The sequence below is a fragment of the Strongylocentrotus purpuratus genome, unplaced genomic scaffold, assembly GCF_000002235.5.
Source record: "Strongylocentrotus purpuratus isolate Spur 01 unplaced genomic scaffold, Spur_5.0 spur5_scaffold_19, whole genome shotgun sequence".
Lineage (NCBI taxonomy): Eukaryota > Metazoa > Echinodermata > Echinoidea > Camarodonta > Strongylocentrotidae > Strongylocentrotus > Strongylocentrotus purpuratus.
Window position 1 is genome coordinate 19678442 of NW_022145604.1, and position 18721 is coordinate 19697162.

General features: G+C 36.7%; 1 protein-coding gene across 1 annotated transcript; it reads left to right on the forward strand.

Annotated features, from left to right (window-relative positions):
- Positions 1-291: 291 nt before the first annotated feature.
- On the forward strand, positions 292-16028 carry LOC115918786 (growth/differentiation factor 8-like). Its single transcript, XM_030990530.1, has 3 exons — positions 292-863; positions 9741-10120; positions 11539-16028. The coding sequence occupies exons 1-3, from the start codon at positions 347-349 to the stop codon at positions 11920-11922; spliced, it is 1281 nt and encodes a 426-aa protein (XP_030846390.1). The 5' UTR covers positions 292-346; the 3' UTR covers positions 11923-16028.
- The last annotated feature ends 2693 nt before the right edge of the window (positions 16029-18721 follow it).

Sequence of the window (18721 nt, forward strand, 5' to 3'; positions counted from 1 at the left end):
CTTGTTCTGTCGATTGGTCGATACGTTCTCCTTGCCAAGCCTGGTCAGCCAATGGGCGTTGAGTACGGCCAGTGGCCCCGGCACTGACCTGGGCAAAAAGACAAGAAATCTTCGATCAGCTGTTCACTGCTACTCGGCGAAGCAGCCATTGATGCACACACACGCACACACACGCACACACGCGCACACACACGCACACTTACAAAGCTACGCACACCCCACCCTCTTTTTGATCTCCACGCCACCGGTAGGAATAAATACGCGGGGATTACACCCACAAGTTCACTCGGACCGGGTCACACATTGGAAGAGGAACACATCACAACCCCCTGCACTAAAACAAAAAATGGCCCAGCTCAATCATTACGTCTACTTGGCGCTAGTCATCGTCGAGTTCGTCTGCCTAACGATAGCGAGTCATCCCCCGTCATGGAGGCGACGCGCTGGCATCATCCCCATGTCCGCCCATCAACAGCCCGATGAAATCCTCGCCGAAAACACCTCATCAGACGTCCACGCTGATGACGGTAGCCCAGACCCCGATCTGACCAGCGCGTCAAACGGGAGCGAAGACGCAATGACCCCTCCACCGGAATTATCCACCTGTCCACCGTGCTGGTTACGGGAACAGCAGAAACAATTCCGCATTGAAAGTATCAAAAGACGCATCCTGGAGAAACTACAGATGACGCATGTTCCGAATATCACAGGACCTCCGCCCAAGAACCCAGCCATTAAAAACTTGCTACAAAATTATCCACAGTACCAGAACAATCCTTCGGTCCAGTCAGATTCACCACAGACCGAGTACATCGACCCTGCCCCAGCACAACTTGAAAGGATCCTCATATTTGCCAAAAGACGTGAGTAAATAATTTTGTTAACATTCACATTATTATTTGCCAAAGACGATGGTTTTACCATCCTTTCAACAGTTCAAACAGATAGTTACACCAATCATGCTTATTGGAAGGGAGTCTCGAGATTTATTAGTGTAACATTTAAGAATAAACTTCTTTTTCGAGTCTTAGCACCGGGATCTCAACGAACAAGTTGCTCACTATATGGCTTAATTTTTAATATATTATTGTCTGTAAATAAATCATATTAATGAGAATAATGATAATAAGAAGAACAATCATTAGAGCAAAACTGATAAAAGATGATGATAATAGGTCTAATACAAAACAGTACTATTGATTTTAAAAGCGCAAAGTAGACTAGGAAGTCTATGTATGTCCTTAACAAAACAAAAGAAAATGTCATGCTTACACATTGAAAATAGTGGAAGTAAGGGTGTTGATTAAAGAGGCATGGGTGAGGCGGAGGGGGTACCCCCAAAATAATTTTAACCTGAACTACCCCCTCGGAGCGTATTCTTTAATTAACATGTGCTTGCCCGAGGCACCATCATGATAAACTGATCGACGTCCCTGCGTTTAAAGTAGCATAGAAAACAACATGATTACAGTTTCCTCACGTTTAAGGTAACAGTGAATTTTTATATCGCTAGAAATTTAAAACCACAAATCATTTTGGTAACTTTCATATGTAACACATAAGAAGTGCTATTTGGATAAAATTTGTGAATAAGAGGAGGGGCAACTGTATACGCCTAGCATACTCAAATAGGTACGAGCGTGGGCAAGGATAAAGCTTGACGGAGCCATTGATTTTTTTTTCAAATATTACTTATTTGCATTTGAACATTCATATCATTGCAAATATTGAATAATTTTAATTATGAAATACTATTTCTTGGAAATTGCCGTATGATTTTCCATCAACATGATTACTGTCATTTAAAAGCAAATAGCCTTTTTTGGTTACATTTGCTCGTATATCTGAAAGTTTCGATCCGGGATCATGACCTTCTTGCATGAGACGCTTGCAATTTATGTGATGAATTCAGTGGAAAGTCACTATTTAAGATAAGAGTAGGGTGCGCACTGCGCACGTCGATTATTAGAAAGGAGATTGATGTGCACAAGGGTTCCCCTATGTATGGTCGAAATTTTGTTTTTAGGTACTCTATCATTTCAAATCAGAGGACCTCTTCTGAAAAGAAATATTGATTCATTTTGGTAAACCCGTGGACTAACCTATAGGAAACCCATGGGCAACCTGAAGCTTGCGTGAGCAATTTTCTTTCTACAAGCACCATGCCCACACGATCGAAAGTGTTCTAGGGCACCTATACATTGTTTAATGTTTATACCATAATGATTGTATAGTCAAGTAATTCAAAATATCAATTTTGGTTAGTTGTGTGCGTGCCTAAGAGGGTGTGTATGTGTGGGTGGGGGACCCAAGTGCTCCAGCACACTGTGCACTCACCGCTCTTGCTAGGTTGACAAAATCAGAGGAATATTTTAAACGGATGGGGGGGGGTCTAAATTATAAGGAAAGAGCTTGTCTGACGTTCATATAATAATCATTATGTTAGATTTGTGTAGCGCGTAATAATCATAATTCTCTACGCTCTTTATAATATGAAATTGGTTAACACAAACATTAGAGATAAGTACAACACTACTGCAAGAAGAGATAGATCTTCAGTGTTTTCTTAAACATGTTAAATATTCTTACCCTTTATTACTCCTAGATCTTACCAGGTATTCTACAAAACTATATGTTCCAAACTGATAGGGACTGACCTGGTAGTAGAGGGTGGGATAAAGTGCGAAGAAAAAAAATGAATGTCTTATTCTAGATAAACTACCCCTACAAAAATCTTCTTAATTTAAAGATACTATTTCCCTTACGCAGTCAATATCAAATTGTGTAGAACTTTGCAGAAATTATGAATATGTCATGTTTGTCCTATCTGTGAAATTTAAACATTAGCAGTGTCCTAGTATTCAAATTATGCAAGGAAATCCGTTTACCTTCTAGACTCTATTGAGTGACTGACTGACAATTTTTTTCTTTGGTAATAATATACATGAGCTGTAACAGGTAAATGAGCATTTGTCTACATCAATAACCCAATACTTGTATTGACCAAAATTAAACTGATTGAATCTTTGTGCAGCACAAAACGTACAACCATTTGGTTAAAGGGTCTGAAATCAGACTATTACTTATGTGATTGCAATCACTTAAGTCGATTCTACAACTAATGGTTATTTTCCCACTAAAAGCCATGTCAAGCCCTTTCGTTTTGAGGGAAGTTCTAAATTAGAATTGTCTTTCAAATGCCGTTGGAAATTAAACTTTTCTTTTGTTTGGCCTGCAAACGGGACAAAGTACCTTTAAAGTGACTCGGTAACATTGCCTCAGGTTCTGAAACAAAATCCTGGACTTAGCTCATGCTGCAATCATAATTATAAACCTTTAGGTCAGTCAGGAATCCTATGACTCTTACAAGCCGTTTGCCTGTCTGATTATCAAGATATTTATGATTGGAAATCGAAATTTCATTTTTCGTTTTCCTAATGGTTTATATAATACTATTGGGGAAATGAGTATGGTAAAACCGTTCACTCAAATATTTTTACTTTTTTGAGGCACTTCATGATCATTTTGAAGCGCATTTTTTTAGGGCATTAATATTACACCATATCACAGACACTGATAGCACATAGGACCATGCATCTCAGATTTAACATTGTTAAACGATGCCTTTAATGTGTCCACAAATTATCTTTCAAATGTTAACAATATGATTTGAAGTAAATGTCACAAAACTTATGTTAATCTGCAATTGTGAATTTTAGAGTTACAAATTTTTAAAATATATTATAATAGATCAAACGCTTTATACGTAGACCTACCCAGTATGTTATCAAGGGATAAAAGGTTAACCTTCTCAATAGAACATCACCGATAACCAATTAAACATTGGTTTCACTGAATGACTCATATACGTGGCAACGCAATACAAATAAATTCTGGCCTAAATTGAAGGTTATTATGCCTTTCCCTTTCCTAGGTATCTTCCCATTCTAAGCGGGGAAACATACTACATTTCTTTTAATGCTAAACATTCCAGTTTTAACAAAGGAATAACGATTTTATATAGAATGATAATTGTGATAATTTGGGGACATCTCAATGTGATGTGAGTTGGTCTAGCGGTACATTCATTTGGTCAGCTCTCTGTATTCGCCTACATACTGCTCAGGGGGATCTGGTTCGAAACTGAGTCCAACTTTCGAGTGGTGGGGGGTCAAAGGTCGGTCCCTAGACGTAACAAAAATCACATCTGATTGATGCACTTCTGAATACAAAATATATTAAACATAACAATTAACACACACACACACACACACACACGCGCGCGCGCGCGCGCGCGCACCGTGAGTAGTTAAGAGAGGGAAGGGTTTAGGTTAATTTAAAATGGCGATTGGAGTAATGTGACGGAAAGTGTTGATAGTCCAATTCACTGTTCGACTGAGAATGAGGGAGTAGGCGTACACATAATGTTATGACTATCTTAACTTCCCATGAACACAAGGGCCTCCCTTTGTGATGTCAATGCCGGTCTTACTCGAGAAATAAGATGCGAATTACCAAGGCCAGCGAAGGGTGCGGAAAGGTGTCCTACTATCTCTGCCCTTCCCCCTTTCTCTTTCATCTTCTCTGCTTTTCTTTAGTTTCTCTCTTGTTTTCGTATTTTCGCTTGGGTGGGGGGGGGCATGTGCCCATGTAACTATGCCACTGACGTGTTCTCAAATGAAGACACTATCATTTGTCTAACGGTGCAGGAAGTTTATACTTCACACGCTTCTGTAGCTTCAGGTGAACCGCGAGCGGGACCCATCTATTGGCTTGGCATGACTTTAATGGAACCAACTACCGTTGTGGATGAAGTATTTAATACATATTTAACTGTGACAATTTTCTGTCAGATCCATTTAGTTAGTGCACTAAAACAAAGAAATACAATAGACACAAATTTCTCTTTTCATACACTCGAGAAAATAATTTTTCTTTTAAGCAAGCTGTAAGTAATTTTTAATATATCTATAGTGAAGTACGCTGATCAACCAATTTCCATCACCCAAAAGAATAAGCGGAGATATTTCGAAAATGAGATGTATTCATGCCCTCTGATGTACAATATTCCTTACGAAAATGTACAAGAGATTCTTGGCATGATGTGATGCCTTCTAGCATGACATGGGCGCAATTATTTTCTCGAAAATGTGACGTACCATTTGAAGTTGTTCATGTATAATGCACCAAGCTTTAGTCGGAAAGACTTTTTAAATCATTAATGAAACCTTTACTTTTCAATAAGGAAAAATCATAGCTGGGAAAATATATATCAGGGGAACAAGTGTAACTTAAACGTTTTAAAATACTGAAATATAGCAGCTGACAAATCGATTTTATATATGAGAAACCTTCACCCCGTTTATGCAATTTGCGTTCTGGTAATTGTAGTACAACGGATAATAGCAGGTGAATAAAAGGCTTCATCACCACACACACCTGGGAAAGAAGCATCCCATCAATTTAAATACATTTACTGGATAAATGACTTCACATAAAAGACGTCATGTTATCAAGAAAATGATTTGGTGAATCTTGTTGATTTTGGGCAAGAATATGAATCTTTCAGAATAATTTAAGTTATTTTGGGGGGTTAGGTTTCTTTTTAACCATTGGTTGAATTATTTTAAGAATGCGTACATTCTTATATATTTTATTGAGTGGCACCTGTAAGAGTTTTAAAGCTGCAGAAGTAGAAAGTTTGAAAGGAAATTCGCTAATTAAACGTTGATAAGAATGTTAGTTGAAAGAAACATGAATGAAGGATTATTGTTTTATGGACAGAAACTTATTCTTCTCGAATCAGTCTTGCCTTTGTATTCTCCATTAGATTCAATCTCGACTAGAAGGCATGTTGTCATGAGGAAGAAATGGTCAGAGCGAATACATGAGCATTCGTGTTCCGCGGGTAAAGTTTTCCTTTAACTCTAAAAAGTTAATCGTAGCTTTAAGTACGATTAGATTAGTAAAAAATTAATAAGTACAAAAATTACATAAAGAGAAGATAGCATTGGGGAGAAGAGAAACGTGATTAAATTCTCAAAAGATATGGGTGGAATGCATTCCTTCCTTTCGCACAATATGTGCTTGATATGACAGAAAACTTGTCCTCCATGTTTTTGCATTAATTATCTGTAACCAGCGGGTAAATTGTTTAACGCGTGCCATGGGAATGATCTCCCGGTCTGGACTCAAGTGTTGCCAATATCGATCGAGACCTTCGCAAGAAGGTTTTCAAAAGCACCCCGTCTATTGAAAGCCATGTTTAAGGGTTGTTGTAAGATATGACGTCACCCGGCCGATTCATCAATAAACTGAATTCGATCGTGACAGAGAGAGAGAAAGAGAGAGAGAAGGTCTACCGCATCGTGCGGTATGTGGCACGCAAGATATGAAGGCAGGGAAGAACTGTGAGTCATAATTGGAGATTTTTGAATATCTAGGAATAGATATGCGTACGAGTGAGACAGATGAGTGTTAGATCCTTTCTTCGATTTTGTTTGTTTGTTTAAACACGTTACAACACAGTTGGTATTCCTTTTGATGACAGCCCAAATGTCGATAATTATATCATCAGCAATAAATGCTGGAACGTCACGATTACAGGAAACAGATTCTCGGTTTCACCTCGTCGCATCATTTTGTATATATTGGGCGTGTCAGATAACTCATTTACGTCTTAGAATAACATGCAACATCATTAGCAGGCCAAAGTATGAGACTAAAATTTGGGTTTTCAGTTGAAAGCGGTAAAAGTCTTATAAATGTTATATCTAACAAAAACTCATTATTTTCCAAATATCATATTTGGAGACGCGAATTTTTTTGTAACTTTAAGAAATTTGCCCATTATTACGAAGTACTAAGTCTTGTGCAAAAAAATATGTTACATATCTATTCATTAAAGGTACTATGTCCCATTTGCAGGCCAAAAAATGAAAAAGTTAAATTCCAACTGCATTTGAAAGATAATACTAATTTAGAACTTCCCTAAAAAAGGTGGGGCTTGAAAACGTCTTCAAGTGGGAAAATAACGACTATTAGTTGTCAAATCGACTTTAGGGCTATAGAGCCCAAAAGTAATAGTCTTGATTGTCAGACAATTGTACCGAATGGTCATAAGTTTTATGCTGCGCAAAGATTCAATCAGTTTAATCTTGGCCATCACAAGAAGTGGGTTATTGATGTAGACAAATATTCATGTACCCTTTACAACTCTTTTCATGTATGTTATTACCAAAGAAGAAAAAAGCCAGTCAGTCACTCAATAGTGTCTGACAGTGAACTCTAGCAAGTAAACGGGTTTCCTTGCATAATTTGAATATGAGGACACTGCTAACGTTTAAATTTCACAGATAGGACATATACATGACATATTCATAATTCCTGCAAAGTTCTACAGCATTTGAGGTTGGCTGCAAAAGGGACATACTACCTTTAAGAAGTTATAGCAACACAAAGTTCTTGACTTGAATTCAACATTTGAGAGTCAACTTTGTTAGTATGATCGGGTGTCAAATTTAGAAAGAAAGAACGGTTAAGTTGTTTACATAATTTCATCCTTTCTGCATAATGCGAACAGGACTGCATGTCTCTTACAATGGGCTGGATCAGATCATTACCCACCCTGAAATATTCTTTTTGACATTTGATTTTGATTAATCGGGGGAACAATCCTGAAATCTACTGCTTTCGGTATAGATACTAAATCTAATAGTCCTGAATCTATGACCTTGTCCCTCCTAATATGACAGGGCAGCTACTGTAAAGTGCAATCAGTCGAATTAATAACAATGTTACTTAGCCTCACAATAATAGCAACACCATTTATATGATTTCATCTTGATTATTTCCTACACGTTTGTGTGTCTCGATTATGAGAGTGAGACTGAATGGACGTGGGGACCCCGTATCGGTGCGGAGTGGAATAATAATTTGCCATTCAATTTTTACTCATTTTATTTTATTTTTTTAAAACTTGACATTCTTTATATCAAGTACCGTAATAAATCCTGTTTATTACCACTTAGACCCAATATGAACAGTTGATTCATAAAATAATATAGAATAATATTTTTTTTCTTCTAATCAAAATGTCGATTTGCTCTGTATGGTATCCAAGTGATTGCAAAAATACACTCTCACAAAATACAAATGATAACAGATTTTCTCTTGGCGTTTTCTGGGCACTTGACATCCTTGAACACGTGGATACTGAATTTTGTGTTCTAGCCAAGTGGCCGAGGCGCCGCGTTTCTCTTGCTTTGTCATGGCTGTTTACCAAATCTTGCCATTTGCTTTCAGAAACAAATAATCTGTTTATAACGGTACAAGTACAACAAAAGATCTGCCTAGAGTTTGAAAAGCGCATCCATTTTGTTGGGCTGGCTTGCGATCAAAAAGTACTTATTGATAACATCACGAAGTACGCCTTAGAGTTGCCCCTGTGTAAAGAGCCTACTTAACATGACAGTCAGACAATAGACATTGTCCTTCTCACACCTGCACAAGATTGACAAGTATTCTTCACGATCTGTCACTCTTGCTTCCTATTCGAGTCGTATTTATACGCTCCATGTCAATATAACAAACTAAATACTTTGGCCATCGAAAGATGTAACGAAAGGATTACTGACGCATGTTTTTCCCTTTAGCATCTTGCTACCAAGGTAGACTCTTGAAGAAACAGTTTTCTCCCTTTACCAGGGTTTTTTTTCATAAAGCTGTTCGTAAAGTTACGCATGACTTTACAAATGGCTTAAATATGAAAAGCCAAATGGGGTGCTCAAATATTTTTTAACAGCATGGACTAAAGTTGCACTGTGCAGATATATATTCTTATTATAATAAACATTTTAACGCAAAGTGTATTTTTTGCCATAATTTAATTGAGGTTATTGGCAATATAGTCACACTTTGTTAAAACATCAGGAAAAACTTCGGGCATCCTATCTGGCACTTCGTATTCAAGTCGTTCGTAAAGTAATGCGTAACTTTACGAACAGCTTTATGAAACACCCCCAGATCTGTTTTCATCTCTACTGTAAAGAATCATGCAGGTGTTTGTAACCAGTTTATTAGTGTGCTCAAACTAATAGCACACGATAGGCTACTTATTATAGGACGAACAAGATGTTTAAGTGATGTGCTAAATGTCAAAAAGAGAAGATAATAACAGATCATAGATGATTTTTGGTTTATACACAATAACATCTAAAAGTAAAGAGGATAACCATTTCTTTCTTCTTCTTTTTTTCCGAGGAGAGGACGAAGTTATTCTTAACGTTTTCGGCGTGCGAAAATTCTAATTACCTTTTCTTTTTAGACAACTAAACACAAATTGAAAATCATACGAGAATGAAGTTTGCTTGATTGAAAACAAGATATCCGCAACTGTTCGATAACTTGCTGCAACACCATCATCATTAAACTGCTAAAAAATAGTCGGGCAACACCGCTGTGACAACAAAGACCATACTCCTGTTTCTTTTCCCAATTTGTCCAAAAGTCATTGAATATATCCTCAGGTGGACAACATTGTCGAAGTATTGGACCTTTTAGAGGGGTGACGAAACGCCCTCCAGATTACTTTCACTGTTGGAATATCTCGGGTTTATGAGGCAATAGGAGGATACGACCCTTCTAGAGATGGATCGGCGCTCAGTTTGTCATTTCTTTTTTTATGTTACTAGCTTTCCTCGAATGATCATGACGCGTTATCTATTTCATTTATTCCACAGCGCTCCAGACGCATGGAACCGACGCCCCGTCCTGTTGCTACTTCAACGTTGCCGAGAAAATAGTGGGATACCACGTGTCAAGTGCCAAGCTTTACTTTTACGTGTCCCCCGCCAAAGTAGTCCAGAACACACTCCACCAAATGACAATCAAAATGATCACGGCTCGACTGCACCCTCCAGGACAGACCAAGCTTCGTCTAGTTGCAAACATCAAGGTGCAGCTAAGTTTAAGAGTCGGGGCGTGGAGGAGCGTTGACTTCACCAACGTTGTGCAAGGCTGGGCGGCCGAACCTGAGACCAACCTTGGCATCGTGCTGGAACTCGAAGACGATGCAGGCAATTCTGTGCTCATAACTGAGACTTCGACAGAAGAACCAAGAGTGAGTAATGCTCCATGTAATCGCTCTGACCATTCCTTCTTCCTGACATGCCTAATAGTCGAGATTGAATTTTTTTAATGGAGAATACAACGGCAAGACTGATTCGAGAAGAAAAAATATCTGTCCATTAAACAATAATCTTTCGTTCATGTGTCATTCAACTTACATTTGCATAAACGTTAGCGAATTTCCTTTCAAGCGTTCTAGTTCTGCAGCTTCAAAACTGTTATAGATGCCACTTAGTAAAATATATAAGAATGTAAACGGAAACCTCACTCTAGAAAAATATCTTAAAATTAGTCTGAGAGATTTAGTATATTCTTGCACATTAATGTACAAGATTCCCTATCAAAGTGTATGAAAGAGGCATTACGCAAGAATAATGCAGTTTCTCAGCAAGACATGGGCATCGCCATTTTCTTGATAATGGCCCGGTCACACATAGACGACGCACGGCCCGCGCATTGAAAATCGGAAAAAGTCGTGAGTCCGACTTTTGTCAGGATTTGGGAGAAGCTAGCGAGCTGACACCGAATGCATAGCGTGTTGCTAGCGCGCTACGCGTTTACAAGGCGTGTGCTCCGCGTATGTATGGCGTAGGTCTAGCGCGCTCCGCGCATGTCTGGCGTCCTTTTGGCATGTACATTCATGTGTCGAGCTTTGCGCACACTTTTGAGCATGCTCAAAAAATCCCGACGCACATAGCGAATGACGACGAATGCATAGCGTTGGTCCAGCGCGCTCGACGAACGAGTAACGAATGACGACACACACCTAACGCACCTGGCCAGCGCATTGCACATTTCCAATGCGCTGGCCGTGCGTCCCGTAAATCCAGTAAATGTACTTAAATTGATGGGATGCTTCTTTCCCAGACGTGTGTGGTGATGAAGCCTTTTATTCACCTGCTATTATTCGGTGTACTACAGTTACCAGAACGCAAATTGCATAAATGGGGTGAAGGTTTCTCATATATAAAATCGATTTGTCAACTGCTATATTTCAGTATTTTTAATGTTTTAGTTACAATTGTTCCCCTGTTATATATGTTTCACCAATATAATTTCTACCTTCTCAGCTATGAATTTCCCCAATTGAAATTTAAAGAAAGGTTTTGTTATTGAATTAAAAAGTCTTTCCAACTAAAGCTTGGTGCATGAAACTTGTACAAGTGCGCCTTGTTAGTCACATTTTCAAGAAAATGGCTGCGCCCATGTCATGCTAAAAGGCATCACATCATGCTAACAATATCTTTATTTTGTATATCTCTTCATTCTCTCGTACATTTTCTTAAGCAATATTAAATATCACAATCTGAGCGGTCTCATTTCCACATATGTTCTGAAAATTTGCAGCTGCAGTTACAACTTTAGCATTTTACTCTTACTATCGTCTATATCATTCTCTCGTTATATCAGAGGCCCTTTCTGCAACTGCGGCTAGACGATACCAGAAGAGTACGGATGAAACGTCAGAGTGAACAGATGTGTGCTGAGGATCGGCTAGAACGCGAGTGTTGTAAGTACCCCCTCGTTGTGGACTTTCAACAATTTGGGTGGGACTGGATCATCGCTCCCAGGACGTACGATGCCAACTACTGCTCAGGAAGTTGCCCTGACCACTATTTTTACCGCTACCCTCACACCCAGCTAATAAGTCAGATGGATCGCTTGGCGGTGGCAGGACCGTGTTGCTCACCAAGCAAAATGACCTCGGTAAGTCTTCTCATTTTCGACGAAGATGGTGACATCAGAAATGCAGAACTCCAGGACATGGCTGTTGAAAAATGCGACTGCGCCTAGAGGGGAAATCGCCTCGAACCAGTAAAACCTACTCATCATGCCCAAAGCCATCGTCCCGAGTCCAGACCAATTAAAGATGTTTACTTTCGTCTAAAAGACTTGTTACCAAACGTCGGGGGTTTCCAAGCTATGGACGATAATCAACTGAGCAAATGAGAATGAGGTATTAAGCGGTGATTTATGGAAAATATATTTAGTAAGCAAATGACGATATGTCTTGGTGTATTAACCGGTCACTTGAAGGTACTATGTCCCATTTGCAGCCAACATCAAAATTAGTAAAATTTTGCAGGAATTATGAATATGTCACATATGTCCTATCAGTGAAATTTAAAAGTTAGCAGTGTCCTGATATTCAAATTATGCAAGGAAACCCGTTTACTTTCTAGACTTCACTGTCAGACACTATTGAGTGACTGACTGACTTTTTTTTTCTTCTTTGGTAATAACATACATAAAATGAGCATTATTGATGTAGATCAATAACCCACTTCTTGTAATGGCCAAAATTAAACTGATTGAATCTTTGCGCAGCACAAAACGTACGACCATTCTGTACAAGGGTCTGAAAATCAGACTATTAATAACAGGATTGCAATCACTTAACTCGATTCGACAACTATTGGTTATTTTCCAACTAAAAGAATTTTCAAGCCCTTTCGTTTTGAGTGAAGTTCTAAATTAGTATTATCTTTTAAGTGCCGTTGGAATTTAGCCTTTTCATTTTGTTAGCATGCAAATGGGACATATTATAACCTTTAATGGAATCTATTTTTAAAAAAACCCTCACCTTTAGATCTTCCTTCCATCGCATAATGGACTGTGTGAAATAATGCAATCGTTATCTATAATACTCTAGTTTTGGTGCACATCAACTTTGCAATTGCTTTACGTACCCATGCACTGATGGTATTAAATGGCTACTTTTGACAAAGTATGGGCTGGTATAAAGAAAGAAAGATAAAACTATATACCACTCACTACGCCATATGTTACATCCAGTACGGAAAGTCATGACAAAATGCAGAAAGAGCGAGGCTACAAACATGCATGTATTCTTGAAGAATATACTTGAATCATAATGCTTTCAAAACAATGCTGTGTGAAAGAGACTTGTTTATCGATGTGTGTTTTATGGTCAATGATGTCTTACTTTCCAGGATTTCTGCAAGAAAAGACAATATATTAATATATACATATTTGCAGAAAGATAAACTTTAATATTGTAGTTCTCGTTCTGAACAGGGCGAGGTGAAACTATTTCATATTTACTTTTCTGAGTGAGACACTGATGAAACAAACATGTGATATCAATATTGACATAACCCATTGTAATGTTTCGTAATTGCGTACGTTATTGCAAAACAAGATTGCAGTCAAAGCATAAAGTGAATCACCCATTATATAGATTTCAGATTGAACATGATGAAAATTCCATTCATTATAAACGATTTAGGATCACAATAAGTGCGTTTTCATGGGGAATTTGAAGCCATTCGGGTGTTTTCCCAATAACATGTGTTGTCAATAATCAAGAGTGTACTTCTACGACCGACCGGTCTTGTGTAATGCACTGTGCCCTGAACTTACTGCAATAATACATTCTCACTATAATAACGATTCCCTCACCCTCGAGATATGAAGGCAAGCTGGAGTATTTTCAGGAGGGACCATGGGTTCCCTGCCTTAGAGACATGTGTACACATTAATTCGTAACTCAAACAAATCTTGAGTCAGCGAATAATGATGCAATACGCATGGACATTGACTACTGTGCGGCTTGAAGAAACTTGACAACAAAATGAGAACCAAAAATAAAATGAACGCAGCAAAATTAATTTTCTTCTGAATAATCATGTTAAATACAAATCCACTTACTTCACCACCTAAGAAAAAGAAATTTATCACTGGATTACGGTGGGAAATTGATGGGTGGTAACGATATTTGGATGGTGAGAAATAATAGATGTAGCGTTACTAATTATAAGACTCATGGAAACTCAAGCTGTTACGCAAAATAATTTGAAACTTTAATTTAGAACTAATATTAAATGATTTCTGTGAGGGTCATAATTAATATAGTTTCAACCTGGTCTTAACTGATCTTTGATTGTGATTTCGATTCACCAAAATCTTGGTCCCCCATGGTTCTTAAGAATTGTTTAAACATTTCAAAGTGTTGCATTAAAGCCGGGCTAATATTATTGTGTTAATAAGTGATATCACATGTTTTTCTATGTGGGCGCCTGAGAGTGCGTGTTTGTGCATGTGTGTACGTGTCAGCGGTATTTTCGTGTGTGTAAACGAGGTTTTACCCTTCGACAACATGGTTTTAAAAGCCCATGTCAATCTATTTCGATTCATTTTTGTTCTGTATTTCTCTATAAAAATTACGCTAAGGACTCAAGGTGTCTGGGAAAGAGAAGGCATAGTAAATGTGCAATGTTCTTTATCTTTTTGTAACGAAGGATTTAAACTTATGTAAATAAAATATGCCACCTTCGTTTGCCAATCCAGTGATCATGATTTTTAACATGTCGACGACTGTACTTATTTGGACATCTGTTTTCTGTATTCTACGTTTAGAAATAAGTTTTTGTATCAGCCTTGAAATTCATTTACCATAATCAGTAATTGAGAGATTTTCACCCGAGTATGTAGCCATATTTTAGCATATTAATTTGAGTTATAAAGATGGATGTCTATGTTTCGTACTTCGAAATTCATTTGTCCTAGAATGCTATACATAATAACGTATACATTCAGCATAAAGAAAATTAATACTACATTGTATTAAATATAAAATACAAAATCTACGGAGAAAATCAACAACCTCAATTCAAATGTAAGACGCCCAATGTAATGTATTTTAAGAACAAAAGGCCTTTATTTATGTAAGACGTTCAATGTAATGTATTTTAAGAACAAAAGGCCTTTATTTATGTCCTTTATTTATCTTCTTATATTTCACTAGTATCTAAGATTCAAATAGATTTTTTTTTAAATGTATACTGAAATGAGACCTATAACTAGTGAGACGATAGTTTAAAGAAAAGGTAATACAATCATACATATTCTGTAAGATACAGAAAAAATGTACTCAAACATAATTTTCATGTTATATCACTTCTAATATAACAATACATGTTTGGATATTGTTTTGGTGATTCATATTATCAAACGAAAAATAAATGATGTACATGTGTATTTTTTGTTTTGAACAAATTTTATTTCTTCTACATGCCTTTTTAAGAAAACATGAAACTGTTTTTCATATCATGCTGACTCAATGTGTGTGTGTGAACATAGCATTCCCTGCCTTATGTATTTTTGTGAAATGCCATTCGAAAAGTATGTATTCTAGTCATTTGTGCATTAGAGACCGTCCTTTTGAAGGATTTATTTGAATGTTTATAAATTAAAAATGTGTAATTTGTCTATAAGAATTGTGTTGGAGAACAATGCGTTTTAAGCCCATCGCAAACGAAACGATTTGATCTGAATATAAATGATTTGTGAAGAATTTGCATTAGCATTCTATATGTAAACCCAAATAAATTATCTAAAATCATAATGAACGAGATTCTGAGTAGTCATATGAAATAAATTAAAATTTCTGGTTTTGCAAGTCTTGTGATTGGAAACGGTAAATCGGCTCAGGATCGTAGAGACGTCAGACAAGTCGTGCGATTGTTTACGACGTGTAGCCAATTTGGTCTCAACTACGAATAGAAAGTTAACAGTGTACCCAAAATTTGATTTCAGAATTTCATATCATTATTCAGAACCTCAATCAGGAAAATTACATTTCTTTAAAATGTAATATCTAATGTAACTGTGAAATCTCCCCAAATCGAAACGCAGTCGGATCGCAGTGGAATCGTACATCGTGCGGCGGACTTAATTCATACGGCATTGTGCTTGTTATCTGCCAGTTATACAACGCTTCTTCCAACGAACTTTGACGATTGTATGTTTATGAATCAAATTATTTGATGGTATATTTCAATGTTATTCAGTCATGTGACTCTGTAAACACAGTACAAAAAATATATTTACGAAAATGCAAATGCAATTGCTTAATAAATCCAAAGAAATAATATGCATCTATATGTTTTATGTTTGTTTTTATATTATATGTGATCTGTTTATGGACATAGCTTGCAATTCACGGGTGCAAAACATTCATGATTTCTATTACTTTTCTTGACATCGGGTTTGTAATATCTCAAAATACAGAACGATTGCAAACATCTCATAGGAACCGTTTATATTTGCCCCAAAACATGGAAAATCATCAACACAACACAAGTAATAAATACAATATTTCCATCACAAATACTCAATCTATCTTTCTTATGTATAAGTTCCCTTTGATTTATGTTTTCCCAACATTTCCCTCATTTTTCTTTTCGTTATCATAAGTAGGATATATACTATGTGTACCGGAGATATGTTGCTACACGGCATGCGTACTTACAGTCTAGACCTTTTCTGTTAAATGCCTGCCATTTTCCAATGATTTTATCTTTTTGTACTTTCATTTTATTATATCCATTGCTTGTTATATGTATTTTGTATTCAATTTTTAATACTTAAAAACATGTAATAGGAAATAAAATCGAACTGAAAATATTAATCGATATATCATATAAATGTATATTCCAAACAGTTAAACCACACACCTATTTTAAATTACAATTTCTTAAAAATATAACCTTAAGTTGCGACACCAATAATAAGTATATTCTTTTGATAGTAATAACGTTTAAACCTGTACCTGAACAAGAGAATACGCCCTAAAACATCATATTCTTTTCCCAAGCTGTATCTTTGTTGGGTGTTTTTTTTTAAAGTGTTTTAGAATACAGAATATTTTCAAGGAATCTGTTTGATTCATTCACTTGGATACAAGAGAAAGAAACAAAGAAAAAGAAAGTAAAGGGGAAGAGGAGAAAAGGAAAAGAGAAGAGAAAAAGAGAAAAGAGAAGAAAAGAGAAGAGAAGAGAAGAGAAGAGAAGAAAAGAATAGAGAAGAAAAGAAAAGAAAAGAAAAGAAAAGAAAGGAAAAGAAAAGAAAAGAAAAGAAAAGAAAAGAAAAGAAAAGAAAAGAAAAGAAAAGAAAGGAAAAGAAAGGAAAAGAAAAGAAAGGAAAGGCCCTCTAGACATAGCAATACGGAATCCATGAAAATGCCATTATGCGTGGGATTAGTGTGTGAAAATACATCGATACAAGCAACAATATTGTTTGCCCAAGTGTTTTCAGAACTGATTACAATCGACAATATATCCATCTTCGTGATACCTGAACAGAAGAGGATTTGTAGTACCTAAAAACAAGGCATACGATAAGTTTTCAAAAACACATCAATCAATTACTGAACTTTTACCTGCCAAAACAATTCACGTATAGAGCTTCGACAGATACAAAAAGTCCTAATGAAAAAGTAAATGGGCAGGATGAGATTGAATCCCTGTTATTTTCTGTAGCTTATACGGAAGGACAAATACTTAGTGCACTAGGCAAAATAAAGGACTTGTTTACGAAATCGTAGCTCCCTGTCTTTTGTTACAAGAAACGGTTAGCTTGGGGCAGTTTTAAACGTGAATATGCATTCCCCCTTTTGGGTATCTTTTTTTTCTTCATATATTCAAACACTGTAACTGACTGATATTTATCAAACGTTACATCACCAAAAGATTTTAATATAGTCTGCAAAAATAAATTATATTACAATATTTAATTATTAAGGTAGTTTTCAGTTATGTTCATGTATTCAACACGAACTTGATGAGTCAATATGCAAACCTGATCAACGAATCAAAATTCCATCCGCAAAATTATGTCTCAAAGATTTACGCCCCCGCACAAAAAATTATACTTAATACTACTAGGAAGAAATGATGCAAACATTTTTAAAAGATTACCTTTCAAGTCCTGTAGACTGAGTAATAGGACAGCGCACGAGAAAAAAGAATCGGTTCCTGTGAAGCTTTTACAAACACATCTCATAGCTTAAAGTAAAACATTGGCTTCATACTTTTTTTCTCGAAACCTAATGCAACAAGCGCTTCTCAAGACGGATAAATGTCTTCGTTCATCCTTATCAATTTCATTTATTTTTAAGGCTATCATTCCAATACAAAAGGGAAATGTAAATGTATTACGATCTTGATATTTCGCAACTATCACACTTCGTAGGCTATACCAAAATATGATACCATAAAAAGGTTTATGAAAGTTTGTGTCGTAGGTATCAAACAGCGTAAATCCATCACTATTGAATGATGTGGTCTCGAGGACTTTTTTCTTCGCACTAGACCAACTAAATGTGTGCAAGAAATATAGCTTTCATAAATACATTTAGAAAGAATGGTACCATGATTACGACACATTGACTAACATAATCTATGTGATGTTAAGCAAACGCAGTCTTTTTCCACTTGCTTGTTGATCTTTTCTTTTTATCAGGAGATCTGTTTTCGAAACCCCGAACTTTTTGAGTGAAATCGTTTAATCGATTGTTCTGTTGGGAAATATAAAATGTTTAAAAAAAAGAGGGACCATCCTATTGAAGTACACTTGTATGGAAGGGTTTTCAATCCGACAGAGTTGGCTATTTATTGATGGCACGCTGAGGCTTATAATGTAATAGCATCGTCCCTTGGAGTTAATTGCCAAGCTTTGAAATGATGATCTTGTTACAACCAAACATGACAAACAACAGACAATGGACACAACCCCTCCTAACAAAGCAGGCTATTGATTGTGAAGGCAATCGTTTTAACAAGATAGCAAG